We start from the raw sequence: 27,440 nt of genomic DNA on the forward strand, positions 1-27,440 counted from the left end.
TCATTCCTTCATATTTGCATCACTGAAACATAACTGACTAGACTAAGGTGACCAGTTTAACAGCAGGTGAGGTGATGGTGAAATTAAGAGGAGTATATCAGTGGGCTTCTGTGCTATGTATCTGCATTGGCCACTTGATGCTAAGAGGCTATGCTGCTGTAGTACATCAATGTGTGATAGGTTGCATATTAGTCTACATTCTTTCTCCAAAAGTGCATCAGCTAGGTCATATGGTTGGAAGTGCAGTCAAAGCTTACTGTAGGCTATGTGCCTGTACACCTATATTTTAACTGTCAAAGAATGGCGTACATGACAAAGGCTACATTAAAAAATGGCTCTGCAGTTTTGTAGGCTGATGTTATTGAGTATAATTCTATTCATAAGCTCTTTTGAAAGTTTAAAAAATGTGCAGACAGGGGTGGGGTCTCTAGGATTTTACCATGCAGAAACCAGAGCATAATGTGTGTACATACTGTATGTTGTCTGTTTAACACATTAAAAATAAACTGATGAAAAAATAAAAGTTTCTTTTATAATCATCATTTTAGTGGTTGTTGCTGCAGTTGTCCCTTTATGTATCTCTGACTTGCAAACCAAAGCACGTGTAGTTCAAGAAACTCCATGTATGCAAAGATTCTGACATTTCTATACCTTGAATATAGGGTTTTATTTACACTTTGAAAATAAAAATATGATGGACACACACTTGTCTTTAACGGCAGCAGTTGTCCTGCAAATGCAGTAGGCCTACCAGTTTGTTTCAACGTTTGCATGTAATTTGGGATGATGGCCACAGCTGGTTTAGGCCTCGAAATTCTATGTGATGACCCTAATCTACCACTGGGGGGCAATGTTTTTTTATGCCTGAAACGTTGATTCGCATTTGGCAATGAAATCATTAAATTCATTGATGTGGTAACCGTGATGGGTGGTTACACTGTTGCAAAAAATGGTAGCTGTTCGAACAATATGATTTCTTCCCACGTCACAATGCAGAACGTTCATTGTTTCTAAAATATGACACACGCAGTTACGTAATGACGTCTCAGGATTCTGTTGTGATCGGATACTGAACGTTTACCTCGGAGTAATGGCGGCGTACCGGGGATCTTCGTCGAAATGGTTCTTTACCCGGGAACAACTCGAAAACACGCCGTCTCGACGATGTGGAGTAGAGCCAGACAGAGAGCTGTCTTATCGACAGCAATCTGCAAATCTAATTCAAGACATGGGCCAGAGACTCAACGTGTATCCTTTTCATTTCGTTCTCAATGTCTCGTAAGTCTTCGATGGCTGGGCAACTGAGGCCTAGGCCAGTTTGAAGCGGTCTGGTTTTAAGTGGGTACAGAATTTGCGTTGCTGTGGAAGATTTCCACACAATTCATCCCACCGCTTAAAATATTTTTCCGAGTGAATATGCAGGTGAATAAAACGGCTCAATTCATTCAGGCAGAGTAGCTTCGCGCCGACACATACGACTAGCTGTCTAGCTAGCCACTAGCTCGCTAATTCCATGTAGTTTGTACCTTATAATACACTTTATTAAAGTGCTACTGTAATGCGGGGGAAATACAAATGCATTTAATCTGGATAGCCATAGATTTTGGCTGTAGTATCGTTGTATTGTGAATTGCCCAGTGCACCAGCCATGCACTTCTCGAATCGTGTCTGCTAGTTTTGCGTCATTGCTTTGCTAGCCATCGTTGACATTTGTTGACATGGTGTCACTGGTGTGCATAGATGCCTTGCGCAGCCTTGTTATCAACTGCATTTAGCAATCAACTCAATCAATCGATTTAAACTATTAACATAACTTAATAAAACACTGGGCACAATGTTACCCGAAATGCGGTTTATTACCAAGTTTCTGCATCATGGCTGTGCAAACTACCGACACGTACTAATTACTACAAAGGCAAGCTCACTTGATAACAGACTGCCTCGGCCTTAAGTGATTTCTAGAGCTACACAATTGCCCAGATGCCAGTGCCTATTCCGTAACCGTACAAGTAACATTACATAAGTTTTTGTCAGTCTTGCTCCAACATATCAATGCCTGTCTCTCTTTTCCATTGACAATTTTGACCACTAGATAGCGTTGTGCTCAGTGCTCTGTACTCTGATGTTGAATAGAAAGACTGGCCTTGACCCCTGCATGTCACTGTTCTTGTCTCTGTTCTTTGGGTACAGTCAGTATGTTTGTCCTTCATGTGGTGAAACTGAAAGTGTGAAAAAAAGCAGGAATGGCAGAATTCGGCGCTATTTTTCCTTGACCATACATTTTCAGCTCTCAACTGACAATAAATACTGCAATTGTTTACATGCATAGGTTTTATATGTTAAACTCTTTCACGAAATTCCATAGAAATGTAAGTATGACTTTCTCAGATGTCTGTTGTTTTCAGCTGTTGTTTTTGTAACCTGGGATGAGTTGGGAGTAGAAAATACTTTACAGTACTCTCACTATTAAGTTCCTTTACATTTTATTGGCTCAAGTGTAGGAAACTGGTGATTTGTGTTTGTGATTGTTTGTTCTCCTGTCTCCATCTCTTTATTTTGTCCAACAGATTATTTCCTCCACCACCTTATTCTTGGCTGCCAAAGTAGAGGAGCAGCCGAGAAAGCTTGAGCATGTCATTAAAGTGGCCCATGCCTGCTTATACCCTCAGGAGCCTCCTCTGGACACAAAGAGTAATGTAAGTGCACCTACCTGCTTGCCACACACAAACACACACACACACACACCACTGCCATTCCCAGGTCATTCACGCCACCCCCCCCTAACTGTGGTCAGAAGCTCTTGCCTGTGGGCTTCTGTTTGGCATTATGACCGATTTCGTATGCCATGTTCACACCAAAACTGGCCAGTAGTCTTTTTTTTTTCCCCTCTTCTTTTCGCTTGACGAGTCAGTCAGCTTACAGGCAGAAACTGCTACAGGCCGCTGCCTAGACCTGGTCACAGTAATGCACTATAATGCATTATCACACGCTTAACCTCAACCCACTAAACCAAACTACAGACCAGCACTGCCAACTAACTAGGCTACTGTCTATAATGAGACAAAACACCTAAAACAAAAGGGTTGCATTCTGGATATGGGGGTAAGAGAGAGAGAGAGAGACTCATTACAAGCCTCATGTAATGACTGTCTATTGAACTCCAGGCATACCTCCAGCAAGCTCAAGAGCTGGTGATTCTTGAGACCATAGTGCTGCAGACTTTAGGTAAGTAAACAAAAGGTGAAGCCCTGAGAAGAGAGAGGTGGTCTCACGTGAGTGCATTACAACAGTGTACATGTGTCAATGTGTTGGGGTTGTCAGTCACACACACACTTGGGTGTTGGGAGGTTGAATCCCTCCCTGAATTTGAATATCCCCATCCCATCCCCACCTTGCCCCCCTACTTGGGTGTCTCCTCCTGTGTTGCCCTGTTGACCAAGGTCAAGTATCTTAATGGGCCAGAGAGGAAGGTCACATACACCTGTAATTTTAATTTGGGGAGGGCTGTTACAGCACACACGCACACACAAAGATCTACCGTAGTATGACCTTAGCTGCTCATGTTATTTTCCCCAAGTTCACCTGATGAACACTTATTCAACCCCAGTCATCACTAATTGTGTCACAAGTCTATCATTTGAGACTCCCTTTGTGGTTTTGCAGTACCATCTGTTGTCTTACTGCCCTGTTATGCACATATTGGCTTTGCTGTATAGCCTGTGTTCAATCAATCACAGCATACATGGAAGAGCTTAAACTTTAAATGATGCTTTTGCAATATGACTGTCTTGTACTTTGCCTTTTTTTGCTGTGTGGTCTAACAATGGCACGTGGTGTTTTTCCAGGTTTTGAAATAACAATTGAACATCCACACACTGATGTTGTGAAATGTTCCCAACTAGTGCGAGGTAAAGGTTCTCTCCCTCCATCTGTCAGTATTTTATTTGCAAGAGTTGACACTTCAGATAGGATAAAATAACTTGATTTCAAATGTGTGAGTGATTTGATGGAATGTAATGTTAGTCTGACAATCACTTGCTTTTTCTAAGTGATGGCGATAAGTAATGTATACATCACATAATGAACAAAAGCGTAAGCCTAGAAACAGCATTTTTAATGAAAGCCTCTGCAAAACTCATTCTGTGTGAAATCAGGCAGGGGACTGGTGTACCGTCTACCTAATTCACCTGTTTCTTTCTTTACTACTATTAGTGCCAGATTCGTACATGTCTTGGCTGGGGTTCTATCATGTCACTGAAATGAATGACATGCCAATTTCATTACATTCTCGGGCCTCACATTTTCTGATTTTACACAGAATGGCCCTAATACAACAGATGCAAATGTAGATGCCTAATATTTTAGATGTGAATTCTCCTAAAAGATGTGTTTATTGCCTTGTTGCAAGTGCTTTCCAATCATGTCATATTTTCTGATTTTACCTGTCGGTCTCATCTATTTCTCTTCTTTCGTTTTCCTCAGAAGCTAACCCTCCTGCCCCTCTGTCTCTCTCCCTCTCCTCTCCCCCTGTCACAGCAAGCAAGGATCTGGCACAGACATCCTATTTCATGGCTACCAACAGGTTGTTATCCTGACCCTCATTTGTTGCACTGTGACTGCACACTATAGCTTCCGTTACTGCAGGGTACCCTTGTAGTGTCCAACACCCTCCTTGCGCCGGTGGTCTCTGGAACGCCTACCCTTCCGATGCTGCCAACCCCCCCTCACGAATGGCGGCCGGGGTCAGGGGCAAGGGCGAAAGCGAGGCGGTGGGGGGCGTAGGCGGGCAGAGAGAGGGCGTGACGGCGGTCCGAGCCCCGGCTGCAGTGCGGTGTATTGTACGGGGGACTAATGTTGGCACCAAGGGGGCTGTATGCACATTGCGAAGTGTAGTGGTGCGCTTGAGAACCTACACGTTTGCTCGGTTACAGAGGTGCATTTGTCTTTTTTTGTAAAAAAAGACACTGTGGTAGCCTGAGTAGCAGAAAAACATAACAGATGTAAACATTGCATAGAAGGCCATCTGGTAAGTACCATGACCCTTACTTTTTTCGTTACATTTTTGTAATTTTTCACTGAAAAGATTTTTTGAAAAAAAAAGAAAAGAAATACTATTCATTGTCCTTGTCAGCAAAACACATATTTAGTCATACATATAGTTAGAATTAGCAATAGATTTTTTTTTAAACGTGTTGAGCATTTATTCATCTAGAATTATCTGTTCGTGTTTACTTTTTATTTATTTTTTTATTGGCTCCTGACCCATCAAGGACTAATATTTTTAGAGTTGTGAGCTAAGACTATGCCGATAAAATAAAACATTTAAAATTATCATTTAAGTTTTTCTTTAGTGGAGGTGAAAGACACTACCCTCCCTCTATTTTTTGCCTTACCATTTAGGTTAGTTTTGGACATCTTGATGAAAGTCCTTAATGGGTTAGATATAATGTTGCTGTTTGTTTAATTGCCCATCCAGATTGATAAACGTGTGTGTATTGAAGTCCCAAAAACTCTGTAGTCTGCATTTTTAAAAGAGAAACCTCACAATGCCTGGACGTGTTCATTTAAACCCGGTGGCTGCTCTTCACAGTTTTGGTAGGGTCTTTTACTCTTCCGGGAGATCTCAGCATCGAAAAGGCTGTCCTTAGAACAGACATGCCCTTTTTCCTGCTGATTTCGTTCCACCTGAAGTTCATGCGTCATGATAAACTGTTTTTGAGCCGCCTGCCTATGACTTGATCAGGTGTGACAAATAAGTGATGGAGGGCACATATACTGCACATGCTATAAAATGTTCTCTGCAGTGAGATGCTCTGGAAGTAAACAAGCTTCAAAAGTGTGGGCGATGTCCAGTCACTTGAAGTGTCCATAGGACCAGCACCCGCCCAGACATTGTACTCTTTTTGAGGCACATGGATACCATCCAGTGTTTACAATCAAATCATTGTGTCGTTGTGATTCAATTGAACTTCAAGAATTACTCTGGTGTGGCGTGAGGAGTTTCTTTACTTTCTATAAAGGTAGAGTATGTGATGTGTATACAGGGCTCTAAATTAATACCAGCCAACCAGCCAAATATATTTTTCAGTCATTTATTTCCTGAATTCATGCTGCTGATTGACAGACATTATCTTTTTCACTAATATTAACGACCAGCATCAAATTCTAAGAGCTCATTATGACTTGGCAATACACTTTTCATACATGGATAAGTGGCTTTTCTCCATGTCTGCCATTTTGAATTACCAGTCATGGACATCTTTGGCTGCTTTGATCTTCTTGGTCAGACCAATAAATATAGGGTTATCAATCAGAAAATGTTTGTGAAAGGTTAAAATTTGTGAATGGACCGCATACATTTTGAAAATGAACAACTTTGCTAAAATATACTCTACCTTTAACGTGACTCAGCAGAGGTATCCAAGATGTCTTATTTTGATTTGTGAAGTGCAAAAGCCCCTGCTGCTGCATTGACGAGCCTTGAGGTGAACATGTGGATGGTAGCTGTGTAGCTCTTGTCACTTTTGATGCCAATTTTATTTTGTTTATTTATTTTTGCAAATTAATTGTATTGAATCTGCATGGTTGTAATTGTGCAAACCTACCCTCATGTTGCGTACCGTGCTCGCACTGCCTAATGTGATGTTTTCTTCCAGTCTCCACATGTTGTTGTGAACATAATAAGCCTTCATAATCTGCCTTAAACAGAATTGATTAGCCTTCCTGCTTAACTCTATGGCTACACTTGGCTAAAATGTATGATAGATGGCGATGGAGCGCGGGAGTAGAACCCAGGGAGGGTGGGATGAGGGTGGAGGTTGCATGCCCCCTAATAAAAAAAAACTGAATTATTTGAACCAAGTGCATTTCCGTACTTAACATTCTAAAAAAAACAAAAAATCATGTTTGTGTCGGATCTGCACGGATCTGCATCTGTAACAGTAGATTTATTATGTTTATTTTTTTTTCTTCAATTGGAAGTTGCTTTTATTGTACAAGACAGACAGACACACACACACACACACACACACACATTTGGGGAAGTTGGAACAGTCAACAAGCAAGTCTTTACGCTGTCCCTGCTTGCTCTTCAGTCGCCCCTCTGTTGTAGCCAAGGGGTAAAGGATTGCATGAAATTGACGAGACGTCGGGATGTTCTCTTTTGCCTCTAAATTTACCCCAGCCATTTGCTGAACATATCTTGCCTTACCTATTGCACTTCTTCAGTCAGGCAGACAATCGACAGACAGGTAGAGCAGACGTAACACAGGATGTTTTCCTTTTCCATTTAAACTAGTGAGGGCTGTTTATACATCAGTCCCAGTTACAAAACACATGTATGCTGTACTGATGTCATTTATTGTTTTACTGAAGCAATTGCCATTGAATGATGCTGTTTCTGTAAATGTTGATGCTGTGTGTGTGTTTGTGTACTGTGTGTTTGTGAGACTTCTACCGTCACCTGCCAGTGTCTTGACCGTGTTTGCGCCCCCCTTCTCTCTCTTTCTCTCTCTTCCTTGTCTCCCCCCCCCCTCTCTCTCTTCCTCGTCCCCCCCTCTTCTGCTCCCCTTCTCTCTCTCTCCTTCTCCTGCCTCTGCTGTCCCCATTCGTTCTCTCCCCCTTGCCCCCACTTTTTTTTTTTTTTGCCCCCCTCTCTCTTTCTTTCTCGCCCTCTCTCTCTCTCTCTCTCTCTCTCTCTCTCTCTCTCTCTCTCTCTCTCTCTCTCTCTCTCTCTCTCTCTCTCTCTCTCTCGTTCCTCCCCCCCCTTCCCCACACTGCAGCCTCCACCTCACCACGTTCTGCCTGCAGCACAAGCCCACGGTGATAGCCTGTGTGTGCATACACCTGGCTTGCAAGTGGTCCAACTGGGAGATCCCAGTGTCCACGGACGGGAAGCACTGGTGGGAGTATGTGGATAGCTCTGTCACCCTGGAGCTCTTGGACGGTAAGACCAAACCACCAATCCAGCACATTGACCATGTAATGTGTTAATCAGTTTGTCCCCCCCCCTCCCAACATTTGTTTTAAATAATGTTACTCATGTTTCATTAATGTCCCCCACGCCCCCAAGCAACTAAAAGCAGACAATGTGTAATGGTTGGAAGTTTTTGTTTTTTTGTTTTTTTAAATGTTTTTTAAAAGTTTGCTAATCAATTTTTATTTCTATGCGCCGCAGAACTAACCCATGAGTTCCTTCAGATTTTGGAGAAAACGCCAAGCAGGCTGAAGAGAATTCGGAACTGGAGGGTAATTAATTATTTCCCACATTTTTCCACACTTTGACAGTGCTCACATGAAAATGAAATGATAAAAAAAAAAAACATTTGAAGATCATTACAACTGAAGGTTGATCAGTAGAATGTAAAATACACATATCTTTATTTGGATGGTACAAATGGCCTGGATGATCACACTATTATATCACCATATTCTACGGTAAATGAACACATTTGCTTTCATACATTTGTGATTAATCAGATTAACGGACATTGTTATTGCTGCTTGCTTTTGCAAGCGGATATAATCTCAAATATAAACACAAACATTTCTTACAATTTGTCCACCGCTCCCTCCCTTCCCCTGGCCACGCAGGCAGCTAAGAAATAAGATGAAACTTGTACCTTTTTTGGATTGAGGTTTGGGACATGCTACTGTAATCTGTTCTAGTTGACTTTAAAGGTGCACTGTGTAAGATGGTGGCCAGACTAGGTGTAGCAAGTACCGTATGCTGTTCATTGAAACCGGGCTGCCTATGGTCAAATTTGTTCTTTTCATGAATATTTCCAAAGCGATAAACTAATATTTAGTAGTATAACCAAAGTACAGTACATTTATCAGCTAAAAATGTCTACCGGTATTTCTGGAAATTCAAAATGATGCTCATGGTCGAAGATTCCCTTTTTCATGTATGAGAAGTGATAATGAATACTTAGAATTTAATGATGGTGGTAAGTATTTGTAAAAAAGGCAACATTTGTGAGTGGGCAGCATGAATTCTGGACGTAAACTCCAAAAAATATTACACAGTGCACCTTTAACAGCATATTTGTTTACCAAAAATATGCGCTTACTCAGATTAAGGGGTCATTGTTTTGATATAATCTCATTACGAACACAAACCTTAACCCTGTCTGCACCCCTCTGCCCCATTCCCCCCCTCCTCCTCCAGGCCACACAGGCGGCCAAGAAGCCCAAAGCGGATGGCCAGCCGGCGGACGGCTCCTTCCCCTCCACGTCCGGGGACCATTCCCTGGTGGACGCCATGACGGGAGACTCTGCCTTCGCCAAGGCCTCGGCCTCTTTCCCCGTCTCCCTGACCGGTGGTGGAGGTGGTAGCGGTGGCAGTGGAGGCGGCCTCTCTCTGGACGCCCTGACCGGCGGCCTGACCGGCTCCTACATGTACTCCACCCCTACCCACTGGCAACCAGAACCGCAGCAGCAGCAGGCCAGCGGCGGAACCCGTTCGGACCCGCTCAAGCCCGACGCCTTGGGGCCAGCGTTCTCCAAGGGCAGCGCCGCTGCCGAGTTCCACCCTGTCAAACACGAACACAAAGGTGGTGGAGGAGGAGGAGGAGGGAAACACGGCCAGCTTCAGCAGCAGTCGTCATCGTCATCGTCATCCGGGGTCCTCCCTCCGCCGCCTCCTCCTCCTCCCCCTCCGCCGCCCCCTCCTCCCCCCGTGGCCACCGTCAAGATGTCGCTGGACAAGTACCGGGAGAAGCAGGCGGCCGAGCAGGCGGTGCAGCGACGCAGGCAGGAGGAGCAGCAGCATCACCATCATCAACAGGCCGTGAAGCAGGAGGCTCGCACCGCAGACGCGCACGGCACCGCCGCCCCGCAGACGGACCACCGCAAGCACCACCACCATCACCACCACGCGCACGGCCAGCCGCCGGGGCAAGGCGGCGGTCCGCTGGGGGGTGCACTGTCTACGTCCTCCCCTCTCAAAATGAAGCTACCTCTGCCTGGACAGGAGAGGTCTCACGGAAGCGGCAGTGGGGAGAGGCGAGACAAGAACTCCTCCTCGTCCTCGTCCTCGCTGAAGCTGCGCCTGCCCCTCTCCTCCTCCCACGGTGAGCGCGGCAGCAGCTCAGCGAGCGGCAAAGAGGAGCTGAAGATGAAGATCAAGGTGTCATCGGAGCGCCACGGGTCCTCGGACGAGGGCAGCGGCGGTGGCAAGAGCAAACATTCCAGCCCACTGGTGGTGGGTAAGGATCGTCACCGCCCGGAGCACTCCAGCCACCGGCACCACAAGCACGCGTACCAGCCGTACGCCGCGCACGCCCCCTCCGGACCCCCTCACAGCACCGGGAACGGCCGCGGCGTTCACCACGAGGCTCTGGTTTCGGGCAGTGGCGGCGTCGGTGGTGGTGGTAGTGGTGGTGGACTCTTGCGCAGTCCGCTGGGCCTCGGCATGGAAGGGCTGGCCGCCGCCCCCAGCATGATGTCGTCATCCTCATCCTCCATGAGCTCCTCGTCTGGTTCCTCGTCTCGGAAGAGGGGCTACCCGGAAGGCAGTGGCAGCGGCAGCAGCCACAACCACCACTCTTCCTCCAAAAAGAACAAAAGCTCCAAGAGCAGTTCAGGTAGTTCTTTCCTCTCCTCCTCCTCCTCCACTCTTTCTTCCTCCTCTGTTCATCATCATCAACAAGTGTGAGTGTCGTCTGGCAGCTGTATTCTTAACCTTCCCTTCCTCCTCCTCCTCCTCCCCCCTCCTCCCCCTGTCGCCCAGCAGGTGGGCTGCGGACATCGTCCTCATCGACGTCATCCCAGCACCCCGGCGAGGCGGGACAGGAGCTCAGCGGTGGGGAGCCGCGGGCCTGAGTGGGCCTGCGGCGTGGGAGGTGGTAGGAGGTGGAGCTGGAGGCTACAGAGGCTTGTGGACTAAGGAGACCCTTTAGACGTGCTCAACTCGCTCCCAATGGCCCAGGGACAGAAAGGCCTGAAAGCCCCCTCCCTCACTCACCATCCTCCTGATCTACCCCCCCCCCTCCCCACCAATCCCTCCAGTGAAACATGGAGGGAATTTAAGATCAACGGACAAAAAAAAGAATAAAAACAAACCGCATAATATTACATGACAAAGACAAAGCATAAGCCCTACTACAGTTTTTTTTTTTCCCCTTTGGTCGAGAGAGAATGCTTCCTGATTCTGTGAGTCCTTGGTAGTGCTCTCCTGGCGCACGGTGCTGTCCCCTCCTTCCTTCCTTTCACACTCCCTTATCCTCCCTCCCCTCCCCTCCCCTGCCTTCCCTTCCCCGTGTGTGGTGGCGTTGCTGTGCTGTCCCGAATCAGACCCCCACCCCCACCTGGACGAACAAAGGGGTTTTGGTATGGGAACGTGTGAAGTGTTTGCATTATATTTTATTTTTATTTTTTAATTATGTTTTATTTCCTATTTTGTTCCTGTGGGTGGGCAATCTAATTCACACGGATTAAAAAAAAAACAGAAATCTGTGATCCAAGCTGATGGAGTTGAATTCTAAGTACTTAACCAATATGATGCAATGATTTTTTTGTTTTTGTTTTTCATTTATAATTTAAATGATATCTCCACAATTGTAATTCAAGAATACTATTAGGCTCTTCCAAAATGACTATCTCCTGTTGTGAAAGGGGGATGTGTGTATTTGTGAGCGAAATGTGTGTGCGTGTGTGTGTGTGAGACGTTTGTCATTTCTTTACTGTACGTCTGATCTGCATGTTTCAATCAAAGGGATGGAGACTGACTGCTGTTTACAGAAAGTGGAGATAAATGTACATACATTTTTGTATGCTTAAAAAAAGTGATAACATAAAAAAACACTCAGGTTTGGGACTGCTTGTAAGTATAACAAAGTGTGTGTGTGTGAGAGAGAGTGACTGCGAGAAGTGCGAGCAAGAATTATGTATGCTCGTTCAGTATGTCTGTGAACGAAATAATGACAAAAAACAAACAAACAAACAAAAGACTATTCTAACTTAATAAGAATCCATGTTCCGATTCTGACTGCAGCATTCCAGTGACATGCTAATAAGCCTGTATTTCTCTGCATGGGTGTGTCGAGTCGAGAGAGGACGCAACATGCCTATCCAATCACCTGGCTTGTCAGAGGCCTTTGCAGTTTTTCCCCTTTTCTTCTTTTCCTACTTCTTGTTCTTCTTCCTCTTCTCCTCCTCCTCCCCATGGTGACTTTTTTAATAAGCTGGACGCCAAAGGTTGTGCCTCAAGAGAAGAGAAATTTAAGAGGACTCTAAAGTTTACATAACCTTTGCTGTGAAGTGCATTTAGGAAAAAAAAAAAAATCTCCCGCTTTCAAGCTATAGCCCTACAGGTGCGACACTGTAAATCATGAATGGGAAGACAAAAAAAAAAAAAAACAATGTAGGATTTTCTCTTGTTAAGTGCAGAAGCATGAAGATGTTCTTTGGGAATTTAATCAGTGTTGAAACCATGGGGTTTTAAAAGTAGTTTTACTTTTTTCCATGTCATGCATTCCTGCAATATGTATAATTTTTGATTATGGGGGTAAAGGTTATTTCCATTTAAAATGAAAGGCATTTACTTTATTGAACAGACTTTGTATGAGGTCAACTATTACAGTGTTACTTTATTCATGGGTAGGGTGTTAGGTTTATACAGTGGACATATCAACATCCTGCCCCCACCCCCTCCCCCCCAACAAACCCTATCCCCATCCTGTTTCAATTACGTTGTACAAATAAATCCCAAGGTTTCCACCACCTGAACTATTTTGTGTGAGTATTGTTTTTTGTTCCGTTTGTATACAAAATCTTAACAAATATTTTACATAAATTATTAAAAGTAAAAACAATCTTGTTGGTACAGTGTTACTTTCCCTTAGGTTAACCTGAACAATCAAATTTTAACACATTAGATAAGGCTACTGCATAGAAGTAGCATTAGGAGAAGTCACTGGTATAAACATTCATTATGTAAAATAAATTATTTACTGATTTTAGTGCATTCATTTTAATAATAATTTGAAAAAAGATGTACAATGTGATTTGAAATCCACTAATGCAGTCCCTGTGAGGTCAATAGGTGCCTTTCTCCTCAGCATCGTTGCTAAGTAAGCAATTTACTTGGTTGCAATGCCAATTTCCCATAAGCCAGTATTTCCCAAATAAGGGTACATGGGGTGGGGGGAAAATGTTTTAAAAAAATGTAATAACATTGAGTATAGTCACATTGGGATAGAGGAAGAGAATGAGTGAGAGGGGCACTCGTATGACAAAATGGCTTAAGGGGGACACAGGAGAAAAAGGTTGGGAAACACTGCCATAGGCAACCAACTAAGTTCTAACCAGTTATGCTTTGAAGATATGGGGTCCTGTTCAGGCACACCATCGGCCATGTGGAATAAAAGGATGTTCAAGCAGCTGCACAGCAGATGGTCTCAGATGTTGATCGCTGCAAAATAATAACAATCAAAACATGCCCGTGTTAATTTTTTTCCAGTTTCTTTCTTCCTAAATTATTTCTTTGTTAATTTCCCTCCTTATACCCCCCAAACACACACGCACATAAACCCAGAGCAACAGAATATCCCAGGTGTCCCCAGTATATCACTGGCAAATGTCCTTTAAAATAAAATAAAGAAAAAAAGAAAAAAAAAGAAAATGACAAACCTGATGAGACATGCTTGAACGAAATGCCTGGCGTGTTTGGAGAAAGTGTCAGGCAGAGTGGGCATCAGTCCCTGCCGGGCCCCGATGTAGAATAGAGCGGCCATCTTGTCCATGTTGGCCAGCGGGGGTTTGCCGGTGGCCATCTCGAACACAGTGCACCCCACACTCCAGATGTCCGACTTGCGTCCGTGGCCCGTCTCGTTGATCACCTCCGGCGCCATCCAGTACGGTGTGCCGTGTGCAGACTTCAGCAGGTCGCCATGGCTCCCTGTTAAGTGAGAGTAAAATTTATTTTGTATAAAGCAGTGGTTCTCAACTTTTTTTTTCAGCAAACTCCCCCTTTACCTCATCATATGGCTGCCAATGCCCCCCTCAGTATTAAAAAAAAAAATAGTATACAGTACTATAGTGTATATACTAATGCCCCCCCCATTTGCAACTGAGTGACCCCCCTCTCAGCTCTTTCCTTCCCAACACTATCTAGGGGGCTGTAGAGCTAGCCTGGGTGAAAGCCGACTGCTGACTGTGTGCGGAGCCAAAATCTTTGGGTGGAAGTAGGCTACGTTGGATGGAACCGCCAGGCTATTGTAGAGCCCCCATTAAGAAACACTACGGTAAAGCTTAATAAATCCTAGTACAGAATAAGACCATTCACAAAGTCCTTCCATTGGCAGACATATTACAAAGAAGCAAAGATAAAACATAAAAAATGAAATATACTGCTTAATATGCATGTACTACTACTATATAGTATCGGTAATAAACTCAACCTGTCTGGTTGAGGCAGCTGAGCTTGCGAGCACATCCAAAGTCGATGAGCTTGACCACGCCAGTGGGCATCAGCATGACATTGTTCCCTTTCAGATCCCTGTGGATGACCCTGTTGCCGTGCAGGTAGGCCACCCCTTCCAGGATCTGCTGGGTGTAGATGGCAAACACCCTCTCGGGCAGGGGGCCGAAGCGGTGGAGGACGCTGGCGATGGAGCCTCCTGGCACGTACTCCATGAAGATGCTCACCACGCTGTCGCTCAGCGAGGTGCCCAGGAAGCCGACGATGTTGGCGTGGCGGAGGCTCTTGAGGAGGTCCACCTCTCGCTGGAGGCAGCCATACTCCTTCTCGGCCGTGTCCGCGTCCATGGCGTCCAGGAGGACCTGCTTCACGGCAATCAGCTGACCCTGGCTGGTCAGGCCACAGTATACCTGGGTGAGAGCCATGGAGAGGGAGTTATTGTTTTTGTGTACTGTATATACAGTACATGTGGGGGCAGCCATGGCTAGTGGTTTAGGAGATAGGCTTCAGATCAGATGTTTGTGGGTTTGAATCCCACCTTTCCTTGAATCCCATCTCACTCCATGGCACTTAACCTCAAACTGTTCCAGGGACTGTAAACTAATGTAATGTAATGTAATATAATGTTTATTTTAGGGACCTTTGTGCCTTTAATGGGTAGGGCAGGGGAGATTGTGGACAGAAAAGCTAAGGGAGAGAGATGGAGTAGGGATGGGAAATGACCCAGGCCAGATTTGAACCATCGGTAGGTACAGAGGGAATTAACAACTCAACCAATAGATGCCTGGCTCTAACAAGATCTTTGAAGAACATGCTTTGAAGAACTTTAAACACCTTAGTTACTGTGTTTATTATCAGGATTGGGAATATTCACAACCTTCACTTACCGTGCCATATGCACCTCTTCCAAGGACTTCACCCTTTGTCCACGTGATGGCTTCCTCGTCACTGGACCCTTCCATGCTGACCACCGCACTGCCCTGTTAAAATGTACACATAATATACACAAAGTCCCCACATTCATTAATCAACATGCATGGTATGTCACAAGAACGACTGCTGACAGTTTTGGCTGACGACTTTGTCCCACCCAATACACACACTGGCTGTTTCCCAATGTCCAGTGTTCTAGCCTTGTTAGGACGGGAAACGGCCAGTGATTGGATACTTCATTGGATCACCAAAGAGTATCCAATCGCTGAGTGTTTCACGTCCTAGCAAGGCTAGAACACTGGACATTGGGAAACAGCCAATGTAATGGAAACCCAACTCTTCCCTGCCTCTTTCCATGGGCCTGGGACAGTTGACTCCTTTGCCTTCCCTGGTCACATACTATTCAGTGAGGTAATCCAAAGACAGTGGTGGTCTAGTGGTGTATTCATACTTTTGTCTAGTGGTGTGTTTGTGTGTTGGCATGTTCGTAAACATGCCAATATGTGTTCTCAGTAATTCAGCAAATCAAACAAAATGACATGGTCAAGTGATGATGGATGATTGATTGTACCTTGTGAGAAGTCTGGTGTGATGTCGTCCGTGGAGTTTCTCGCCTGTGACAGTTGTTGGCCCTGGTGTTCTGTGAATCTTCTGACTCTGTTGTTTCTTTTTCCTCCAGCGATATCAACTCGTCTACCAGGCACTGCATCAACTCGTCTGTGAGGGGCTCCCTCGTTCCTCCCTCCTCGTCCCCAGACGTCTCCAACAGGGGCAGCTGGCCTGTTTGCTCTTTGCTGCTCAAGGTCCAAGTGTTGACTTTTGGTTGTGCAGGACACATGTCTGGTGGTGAACTTGTGGTGAACTCTGCGTGACCTTGCCAGCGCTCGTCACCTCGGTCAACTCTCTCCTTATATTCTTCACGGACATCCTGACAACCTCCTAACAGTTCAGAGGATGATTTATTTTTCTCATCAGATGATGCATTGTTCAGATTTTCATGCAGCTGATTGCTGAGCTTGTGCGACAATAGACTTGAGTGGGACAGAGCCTCTTCGATTATTGACAGCACGTGTGCTTTAAGAGTCTGTTCTTCATCATGGGCATTGTCCATTTCTTGATTGGCATCAGCACATGAAACCATTTCATGCTTCATAGTACCACTGATATGGCTTGGATCGGGTGACGATTCAGAGCTATCTTTCTGCAGGGATGAAGCAGCAGCATGGCAAAGTTTTTCTGTCGCTGCATTGTTATCTCTGTTTCTTTTCTGCTTAGCCTTATCGGTCTGCTTCTTCTTCTTCCTTTCCAGTTTCTTGGGGCACCTGTTGTTCTTGAAGGGTTGGATCTGGGGCTTGTTGGGTGGGGCGGACTGCACCTGCCTTTCTCTGGCCGAAGGTTGTGCTAGTCTTAGGTTGTCATACAGAGGGGTTGCAAACATCTCAAAGATGGCTGGACCATCATCTGCCTTCACAATCTCCTGAAACATGTCATTATATGTCACACAGTCCACAGATGGTTTGGCCTTATGCGTCCCTAATATAGTCTCTGTTTTGGGAGGTGGTTTTGGTCTAACCTGCTCCTTTTGGTTGAGCTGCTTTTGACTTTGTGATCTTGCGTGACTGAGGCGCTTCTTGTCGACAGAGCCTTTCCTTTGCTTAACTGTCTCTGCCACACGCTTTCCATCTGGACTCTTCACATGAAACGGTGCAGCAGAGCCCTTTCTATTTCGGTTTACACAGGCCAGTACATTAAAAGAATTGTTCGTTTGGAAGGCACTGCTGCCTTTTCTTTCTTTCTTAACTTTTGGCACCTGGGCAGCTTCAAGTGCGTACTCCTCCTTTGACACAGCAACATCCACCATTGAATGTAGAACATCTTCAACTTGTACCAAATGATGGGACTTGTCCACTTTGATTTCATCCTCTCTCTTGTCTGTGCCGATATTTGTAGCCTGTGGCTTTGGATGGAATGGCTCAGCCCTGTATGCATCAGGTATGGGATCTCCAGAACGGGCAACCTTCTGGTGAACATCTGCATTGTCAGTCTGAGGGTTTTCAGCACCCTTTGACGCTTTTGTGTTAACAGCTGCATGACGAAAGTCACAGTTTTCCTTCCAGTCATCAAACAGTGGCCCACCACAAACACCTTCCTGGGTGGCTACACCAGCAGCAGGTCTCTCGTGTACCCTGCCTATCCCACATTCTGGGCTTGCTGCACATTCAAACACAGACGAGCCCCCAAAATTGAAGAGAGATGTTCTGCTGCTCCGGATTTCACAATGAAAGTCAATCAGATCCTCTTCATCACTGCTGTCATGGGCAGTGACACCATCTGCACCCTGTAGCCTTTCCCTGGGCTGGTTGTCCTCACTGTGACGTCTATCGTGCTGGTCCCCCATTGCCACACGTTCACTTGTCCTCTTTTTTGCCTCTTTTGTGGAGTGTATTTGCGCATGAGGAAATGGGCTGATGGGTTTAAGGGGGCAAGGTGCCCTAAGGCAAGACAGTATAAGTCCATTACTGCATGCTCTCTTCAGTGGCGCCAGTGTCCTTGGTGTTCTGATTTTTCCTGCATCTGATGAATCCTGCATAACAGTATAAATCTGCATAAAGCAACAACAACAACAAACAATAACAAAACAATAGTAGGCATAATAATAATGCCAGCAACATTAATAATTCTGCACAAAAAATGTGCATAATAATGTTCTGTATAACATAATCATTTTTTAAACACTCTACTCAGTCAGCTTGCTTCCGCAGGCTGCAATGGTAAACATTTTTTCTTCTGGTTAATAATTACCTTGTGCCCCCCTTCACCTGTCTCCTTGGTATTTGCCAAACCTGCAAGTCACACAAGTTACATTTATTTCTAGTTATTGATGATATCTCATTAAAGTTGGAAAGCTGCAATTCATTGTAAAAAATATTCACGTAATATGTATCGCATAATTGTAATTACATTTTCTACTGAAGAAAATCAATAAAAAGTGGTAGGGTTAACATGTGCACTGTTCTACCAGAAGAATGCCTTACAAGTCCTTGAAAAAGCTTTTCTACCATAATGCTGCTGGACTACTATGACATTACATATCATAACTTGCCATTCAGAAAACAACATTTGTAACAGGGGTTATAAGAGAGAAAAAAACACATTGGCAGTACATACGATTGTGGATATTGGTCCGCACTTGCAGTAGGGCGCTTGCATTCAGGAACGGCTCCATGATAGTGGGGGCAGAGCGGCTGAGGAGAGATGACTGACCAGCCGCTGGGGCTCCAGGAGGGACAGGCCTCATGCTCACGTCTGCCCAGCCAGAAGCACGCACGTCTTTGGGCTCCGGTGGACCCAGCGCTCCAGCATCACTGGAGGCACTCATGGGGTCCAGTCTGCAGTGGTCCACCAGTTTAGGAAGCAGCCTTGTTCTGCTGAAGGGATGGCAATGGAAGTACATAAGGTGAAATAATAAATCATATAGTAGCTATGCAGCTGGACAACAACTCACTTACAAAAGAAAAGCTTTTAGTGAAATAAACCCAATCACCACACCAAAACAGAGTCATAAATATGATGAAAATAAACATGTTGGTATGTTTCTTTTCACTATAACAGCTATAAACATGTTTAGTTACATTGGAAATGCACCCTCTTCACTTCAAACAAGCAGGTGGCGAACACATACTATTTGATTCCCATCACAGTGAGCATTTTGGTGTATGACATAACATGTCACGCTTCAGCCAACTTTAAGGAGTATGGATGACTGATTTTAAACTAGCATTGATCTTTGTGCAGCGACCGGTTTTCTAAAGCGGCCACTTACCTTCATATTAAAAAAGCTCAAAGTGTAGTTCAAAAGATGACTGATATAGCTGCTTCAGTGGTTTCACTTGGCATTACGCAACATAACCCTAAATACCAAAGTGCCTTTTAAGTAGTGGTATATATCCATTTCCAGCAGTAGCACTTTCCATTACATAACAGTCTCTTCAGGACATAAAGGAAGCTGTGTTGACACCTACAAAGCTACTGCATGGTACTGTGTGGTAGCCTACTGGTGGTGTGTTTACCGTACCTAGGTTAAGGCTTGGTATTACACAGAGACAGGGCCGCTGACAGCTTTGGCTGATCTCGCTACAGTCATCTGAAAGCTCCCCCCCCCCCCCCCACTCAATGCATTCAGTGTAAGGGGAACCCAATTCTGGACAACCTTTTGGCCTGGGCCCAGGACAACCGACCTGTTTGTCCCTGCCCTGTTGCCTTCCCTGCGCAGAGAGCAGAAAGACTGGGGGAGGCAGTGTTTCTTTCGGCAGCTACCGATCAACAAACAAAGGTTCGCTTCACCCTCAAGGTACTCACTACCCCCCCACTACCCTCACTACGCATGCCCCTGCCCCTCTCTGCCCTCGGCTGTTCTTCAGCCAGTCTGTACTCTGCTCTGGGATAATAGCCCACCTTTAGAAAACAGGGACGGGCAGACAGCCACGCCAGGCTGGGTAATAGGATATCGATGCCCCCTATGCCACAGCGAGATAGTGAGGAGCTGAAGTCATTGAGAATGCAGTGGCAGAATGGCATGACAGGGTTCACACAACCCACCATTTGACTCTCTTGTTGGCGACTTTGTTGTGAAGATGTGTTGTGTTCAATCTCCAAAAAAAGTTCCAGTGTCCTTCAACTAAACTCTTTTCACTAAGATGACCTGGATGAAGGAGAATCCTCACAGACCTGTGTCTTTTAACGAGTGTTTGCTCTTGAGCCACATGGTGTGTTTTGTTTGTATGTATGTGCAGGGAAGCCAACAGGGGGGATAAAGGGACCAGTTGTCCCAGGCCCTGGGAGACAGGGGGCCCAAAATTAGGTTTTCATTACAGTATGTCTTGAATGGGGGGCCTTTTCAGATGACTTTGTCCTGGGTCCAGCAAAAGCTGTCAGTGGCCCTGTGTGTGTTTGCCTTGTCCTGAGAGAGCTAAGTAACCCACCTGCTGTCCTTCCTTTCAAACTTGTCAGAGTTCCTCATCTCCCCCTCCCTCGGTGTGCCCACTGGGTTCCTCATCTCCCCCTCCCTCAGTGTACCCACTATACTCAGGGCCGTCTTTGGGACCTGCTTATCTATGGGAACAGGTAACACAAGCTCAAGGTGAGGTCAGGTCAAAAGGGATAGCGTTCAGCAACATCAGGGGAGTGCAGAGAGACACAGTATATAAAGTAAAAAGTAGAAGTAAAATCATGATGTAAGTACAACACTAGTACATGGTATGACATTGTTGTTACACCCGTTATTCCTCTGTACCTAATGAGTAGAGTAGGCTACCTAATGATGGTAACTTTATACATACTTCTACTTTATATCAGTGATGTGTTTGTTCGGGTATTGCATTCTGGGTATATAATAGAATGAACTGTGTTGATATCAGACGTATATTGTGGGCTACTTGAAATTAATTCATGTAATGAGAAATTGTACCACCAGACTTTAACTTAACTTAGACTAATTATAACAGTAAAATGTAGCGTCAGGAAACTTAAAAATTCTCAAGGTGGTTGTAACATGAAAAAGTAACACACATCACCAACAGATCACCATGTGACTTTCCAATACAACAACTACACATGAACAACATACACCAGTTTCATGAGGACACAAACACTTTGTACATCTATTATACAACACAGTTTCCACAGTTACCCACAAGACAGCAGCAGAGCCAGAAAACATATGCTACCTGTTGCCGAAACTGGTTCGCCCAGAGCATGAATGAATGGTCAGTGTTCAGTTACACGCCTCACAGAAAGACACTGTGTTCCCTGCCTCCGGCTCGGTTCGCAACAGTGTGACAGCAGTCAAACACGCTCTCACTCTGGTGTCCTGTCCTGCGTGTGTGTTGTCCACGCAAAGGAAAAGGGGGGAGTGATTTAAACTCACACACACACACACTGATAGAGTGGTCCAATCAGCTAAGATGGACACACCCCTCCTCTTTTGTCCCTGGCCATCTGCGAGATGGTCTATATACCAGAGATGTGGACTTGTGACTTGTGACTCGGACTGACTTGTGACTTGAGTCACAAATGACTCGACTTGAGACTTGACTTGCCAATATCAGGAGTGACTTGTGACTTGACTCGACTTGTACGCTATTGACTTGAGACTTGACTCGACTTGACAGTTTTAGCTTGCAATGACTTGCAATTGTGCTCCAAGTCAATGAATATATATATATTTTTTCATCTTGTGTGTGAAAAAATGCATGAAAGAAAGAAAAAATAAATGATTTACCTTCAACCATAGTCAAAAACCATGCTAAAAATATATATGATCAAGTGTGGGTTGCATGGTCACCCAAACAAACATGAAAGCTTGTCTGCAGCTGTGCTGTAATGGTTAGGGAGTTGGGATGGAGATCACAGAGTTGCAGGTTTGAATCCCACCCTTAAACCCACCTCTTCCAACATCTCCATCCATGACTGAAGTGCCCTTGAGCAAGGCACCTAACCCCATATTGCTCAAAGGACTGTCACCAATATATGCGTTGGATAAAAGATAAAAGTAATTTAATGAATAATTATAAACCGTGGTAAAACCATGGTTCGTTTTCAGAGTAAAACCATGGTTCAATTTATAGTTAAACCTAGTAAAACCAAAAACCAATGCCGAACCATGCTCAAAAAACTGAAATCATAGTATACCATGGTCGATTTTAGGGACATGACTGGCGAAGGGGGACATGCAAAGCAGTGTGGAGAGGTAATGAATTTATGACCAAAGGTAATTGTCAATATTGCACATAGAATACAAGGTGACTTGTTAATGACTTGGAAAAAATAAGACTTGGACTTGGACTTGACTTGGCTTTGGCACGACTTGGACTTGGACTTGACTTGACTTGGCTTTGGCACGACTTGGACTTGGACTTGACTTGGTCAAATGTGTCGTAACTTGTGACTTGACTCGGACTTGATTGGAAGGACTTGAGACTTACTTGCGACTTGCAAATTAGTGACTTGGTCCCATCTCTGCTATTTACTAGGGTCAGGGTGGGAGAGTGGGCTTGGTTATAGAGTAGCTCGGCAATTTACTCGTGTGTGTCTAAGTGTGTTTGAGTGTGTCTGTGTGTGTATGCGTGCTCATGGTTCGGTGCGTGCGTGCAAGCGTATCTCCCTGTGTGTGTAGGCCTGTGTGTGTGCGTGTGTGTGTGTGTGCGTGTGTGTGTGTGTGTGTGTGTGCGTGTGTGTACGTGTGTGTGTGCATGTGCGTGTGCGTGTGTGTGTGTGCGTGCGTGTGTTGGGGGAAGGGGACGTTTGCTTACCTTGGCTGTTTCTTCTTTGCTGCTCGGACAGGGGTCCATCATCCAAACCCTGCGGATAATTCTGTTAAAAATGTGCTGCGCTGGTGAATACAGTGTACAGAATATCAGAGCTCATCTTGTCTGTATCATATCATATCATATCATATCTTATCATATCATATCATATCATATCATATCATATCATATCATATCATATCATATCATATCATATCGTATGTCTCTGGATGACTGATATAAAATACAAAACATTGGAGTGTCATTGTGATGTGTTGGCCTTAAATTTTAATCTGCCCTATGATATCTGTATTTAATTGCATGGAGGCAGAGAATGACCTTCATCAACACATCTGTGGAGATCCATTATATTTTTGTGTGTAACTCTTGCTGAATAATCCAACTGGCAAAAACAGCCTGTGAGATACTCACACAATATTCCTCTGTATCCAGAAGGCCATGGGTGAGGGGCAGGTGCACTGGTAAACAAAGAATAGCAAGATGTCTCACAAACCATTTCATTCACTTATACCATGCATATAGCGTATTAAAAACTGTTATCATCAAACCAGTTTTTAACCCATTTTAGCCTGATGACTTGTATATGTTGTTTGACCTTAGGTGTTCGGAGCAACATACAAGCTGTATTTAGCGTTTTAAATAAAAATGTGGGTATGTTACAGCTGAATGAACACATTCTAATGAACGGCGAGGGTCTTAAGGTTTAAAATGCAATCATGTTTCATGTTTTTGTGTGCATCAGAGCCTGAGATATGTATAGGTTGAGGGCAACTCTCCCAACAAGGGCTTAGGCATTCAGCAGGTGTATTTTGCAGGTGCTTTAGGCATCAATGGGTTAAAGAAAGAGCACTTTGGGCTTTTCTGACTAGGATAGGACTGTTTGAGAGGAGGCAGGAGAGAAGTTGGAAAAAGAGACAGAGAAGTATCAGGAAATGACCTCGGGTCAGAATCACACCTGGGGTAAGTTTCTCAAAGGGGAAGTTGTTAGCCTGTTAGCAACTTCGGTAGTTGCCAATGGGAAAATGCATTGAAAGCAACAAAGTAGCTACTGTAGTAAGCAACTTTGGTTTCGAGAAATTCACCCCTGTCCTGGCCCCATTGTAATGGTACAGCACCTATCGCCCACTGAATCATGGTTCCGCCATCAAACAGATTTTTTAAGTGTACTCAAATATGGATTTAAAAAAAGAAAAAGAAAAGCTGAGCAACTGAATCAGTACATTTGTAAATGTCTTTGTGTTTGTCATGCTTTCCCACTAAATTAATGCAAGAATTGTAGTTGAGAGAGTGACTTTTCTCTAAATGTAATCAAATAGTATACCTTGATGGTGGAGTGCATCCATAATGATTTGCACCAGTTCATCTCTCAAGGAGCTCTTGATTCCTCTGGCATACTGAAGGGCAGAGTAGCCCTTGTGGTCACACACTTCCAGATTACTAGGATGAAGGAAATTGCACAGCTTTAAAACAAATACGTAATTTCATTTTCCTTGTATGACCTGTACATATGAAGAAAGTGACAATAAAAGCTGACTTGAATATATACAATCACAGACCATGGAGGTGGAGGGGAGGCAAGGCTATCTTTTTGAAAATATATATTTTTGAAAATAGGGCTATTTTCAGTCACATCACTTTATTTGTTTGATTAGGCCTGTGACCATGGACACTGACAGACAGCTTTGAGTAGGCCCAGGACAAAAGTATCTTAAAAGGGCCCTCTTTCAATGCATTGAATGCAACTACAGAAGAGAATATGAAAATACAACTCTCCTCATTAGGCAACAGTTTTTTTCAATTATTTACTGTGGTGGTGAAGTTAACTTACTGTGAGCGTGCCACCAGTTCCCTGACCACTCCCAGTGGGTCGTACTCCCAGGGCAGGCGTCTCCCCAGGCCCTCAAACAGGTCCACATCTCTCACAGCCAGCATCAGAGGCGTCAGCCCATCCCTGTTTCTAATGTCCACATCCATGTAGTCTCGGTGAGCCTAATACAGACACAAGGCACAAGAAACAAGATACAAGTGCCTTGATATCATATAATCCAGCATTATGGAGAGATGAAAACCTCTTGCGCTACAAAAAAAACAGAAAACAGAGGTTGAAAATAAAGTGAAAATACGTCATTTCAATTTCCTTGTATGACCTGTGCATATGAAGAAACTGACAATAAAAGCTGACTTGACTTGATAAAGAAAAGTGGGATACTCCTGATCTGATCTTAATGGCAGTCCATGGTAGATAAGAGATGTAAATGGTAATGCGGTCATCAATCTGTTTTGCCAAGTGATTAGCAGTCAAAGATAACAGGAGTCACCAATTACATTGATGATCGATCTTAATTTAAGTCACCAAGTTATAAAAGTCACCAAGTCACAGATTTTTTAAGTGTACTCAAATATGGATTTAAAAAAAAAAAAGAAGGTGAGCAACTGAATCAGTACATTTGTAAATGTCTTTGTGTTTGTCATGCTTTTAATTTAAGTCACCAAGTTATAAAAGTTCTGGGGTGCATTCTTTCCGTCCGTCTTTCTTTCTGTCTAAACAGACACATACGATAACACAAACAAAAAACTTCAGCAGGCCTACGGTAAACATACACTGTCTACCTACACAGTCACAGTCTGATGTTTGACACCATCACTGTAGCATCATGATGGTGGTAACAAACACTCCAGGCGAAAATCAAGATAAGGTGACTGACTAGTGTATGCGTTGTGAGTTGTGGTGGTGGGTGGTGTCCTACCCAGGGACACTGCTAGCAACCTTGTTGGGCCTCATGAAACATTGCAGATTTAGCAAGGCGACACTTAAATATTATATATTATAGAATATTAAAAGCCTCCAAAGGGCCCTGTGTTAGTGGCAGGCTCTAGGAAATATTTCAGTCCCCCGTCCATAGCGAGTCGACTTCCTTGGTCCTGTCCTTTCAAATAATTTTTTTGGGGCTTTTCATGCATTTGTTGTTTTGAGATACTGTAGGACAGTTTGAGAGTGACAGGAAATGGGTGGGGAGAGAAAGATGGGGAAGGATCGGCAAATGACCTTGGGTCAGAATCGAACCCGGGTCGCCGGTGTAATGGTACATATTACTGTAAGTCATTGACCCACCACACCCCCGCCTCTGGTCCTACCTACCTATACATGTGTAGGAGCAGGTGGAGGTTCCCTTGACAGCATGATGTCTGGTTGTGTTGTGAGTTCTGTTGCATTGCATTGCTGTGTGTTTTGTTGTAGCGTGTTGTGTTGTCCTTATACAGTATAGTATACAGTATATGCCTACCAGCATGTTGTGCAGCAGGTGGATGTTCCCTTGACGGCATGTCTGGCTGTGTTGTGTGAGTTCTGTTGCATTGCATTGCTGTGTGTTTTGATGTAGCGATGTTGTGATGTCCTCATATATATGCCTACCAGCATGTTGTGCAGCAGGTGGAGGTTCCCTTGCCAGGCGGTCTGCAGGAGCTGGGTGCGAGGAGGCAGGGGCCTGAACATGGCCAGCAACAGCTCCTCCTGCAGGGCCGCATGGCTCACATGCATGGCTGTCTGGTTGCCCCGGTTACACAGCGTGATGTCAGCCCCGCGCTCAAGGAGGGAGTGTGCGATCTGGTGTGGTGGAGGAAAACAGACTTTTGGAAAACAGTGATGGCCTTGAATCAACAGTGTTTGCAATGGCATGTTTCTATTGTGCTGCTGACAATTGTAGCCTCTTACTGCTGATGGACCCTTCAACTGGTCTATTTACTTTACGCTGGAAATACTCCACTATATCACAACAACATTGCTATGACATTACAGAGAGCCTTAAGTGACAGACTTCATTACAATTTATGTGACAGTAAGGTTATAATAGGCCCTGCACTAAGGGGTTAAAATAACAAGTACTGTACTGTATGTAGCACATTAATATGACCATACAGTATACTGAGTATGCAGAGTTGAAGCATTGTTTCGACTTCTTCTAGTCATAGATAATTATATTTTCACCTTATATACATTCATTGTAGTGGTATACATAACAAAGGCACTCAGACTGGGGGTGGAAAGTCCCTCTCTTTTCCCAGTCGCCTGTTTTGTAGCCACAGTCCCAGAGAGTAGGTGCTCATTGTTTTGTATACAGATGATGATGACGTAATGCATCCCCTCCAGAGTATTTGATCAGTCATGTGGCGTAGGACGTTTACTGCTTTTCTCTTGGTCTATGCTGTAAGACTATGCCATCTGATACTGTCAGTCTATTCAAGATTCATACATGATCATTTACCATAAATTGAATAATACATAGGCATAGGCACAGATACACACGCACGCATGCACACACACAATTTTAAGACAACTACAAATTCAAACATGGGACTAAAGAACCTAAACAGTCATAATGTCCCATAACAACCCATTGCCGAGTTCCCCCTATACCATGCTATAGATTGACTCTTTTATAATAGTATCTCCCAATCACCCACCCAGCCCCCAGCCCGCCCCCCTGCCTCTAGTCCAGTCCTTACCCTGCCCAGTCCCCTCTGGCAGGCGCTGATAAGCGGCGTGGAGCCCTCGGCATTGTAGTACTGGTCCGCCTCCTCCCAGTGGTGGCCCCCCTCCGGTCGGGCAACCTCCGCCACAAAGTGCCCTTCCTCCACCTCCACCTCCTCTGGCTGCAGACTCAGCTCCAGCTCCATGTCTGGTTCTGTCTCCCCGTAGCCGGTCCTTTCTTCCAGCATGGTGGTGAGCTCAGTCCAGCCCAGCTCAGCTCAGCCCAGCAGAC

General features: G+C 44.7%; 2 protein-coding genes across 4 annotated transcripts; one reads left to right on the forward strand and one right to left on the reverse strand.

Annotated features, from left to right (window-relative positions):
* Positions 1 to 766: 766 nt before the first annotated feature.
* Positions 767 to 11,818, forward strand: ccnt2a (cyclin T2a). 3 transcript variants are annotated; one of them, XM_063214080.1, is made up of 10 exons: positions 767 to 1,248; positions 2,288 to 2,369; positions 2,568 to 2,696; positions 3,165 to 3,225; positions 3,846 to 3,908; positions 4,483 to 4,582; positions 7,782 to 7,945; positions 8,177 to 8,247; positions 9,170 to 10,586; positions 10,733 to 11,818. In XM_063214080.1, the coding sequence occupies exons 1-10, from the start codon at positions 1,091 to 1,093 to the stop codon at positions 10,822 to 10,824; spliced, it is 2,337 nt and encodes a 778-aa protein (XP_063070150.1). In that variant the 5' UTR covers positions 767 to 1,090; the 3' UTR covers positions 10,825 to 11,818. The 3 variants fall into 3 exon arrangements, with proteins under 3 accessions (XP_063070150.1, XP_063070152.1, XP_063070151.1); XM_063214082.1 differs by having other exon boundaries at positions 769 to 1,248; positions 4,537 to 4,582; XM_063214081.1 differs by having other exon boundaries at positions 772 to 1,248; positions 10,736 to 11,818.
* Positions 11,819 to 12,828: 1,010 nt separating this feature from the next.
* Positions 12,829 to 27,396, reverse strand: map3k19 (mitogen-activated protein kinase kinase kinase 19). Its single transcript, XM_063212959.1, has 12 exons — positions 27,184 to 27,396; positions 26,093 to 26,284; positions 24,509 to 24,669; positions 24,002 to 24,117; positions 20,338 to 20,467; positions 18,524 to 18,780; positions 18,158 to 18,198; positions 15,927 to 17,939; positions 15,310 to 15,402; positions 14,403 to 14,832; positions 13,633 to 13,900; positions 12,829 to 13,414 (listed from the first exon to the last, which is right to left on the reverse strand). The coding sequence occupies exons 1-12, from the start codon at positions 27,394 to 27,396 to the stop codon at positions 13,339 to 13,341; spliced, it is 3,990 nt and encodes a 1,329-aa protein (XP_063069029.1). The 3' UTR covers positions 12,829 to 13,338.
* Between the last annotated feature and the right edge of the window lie 44 nt (positions 27,397 to 27,440).

The sequence above is a fragment of the Engraulis encrasicolus genome, chromosome 13, assembly GCF_034702125.1.
Source record: "Engraulis encrasicolus isolate BLACKSEA-1 chromosome 13, IST_EnEncr_1.0, whole genome shotgun sequence".
Lineage (NCBI taxonomy): Eukaryota > Metazoa > Chordata > Actinopteri > Clupeiformes > Engraulidae > Engraulis > Engraulis encrasicolus.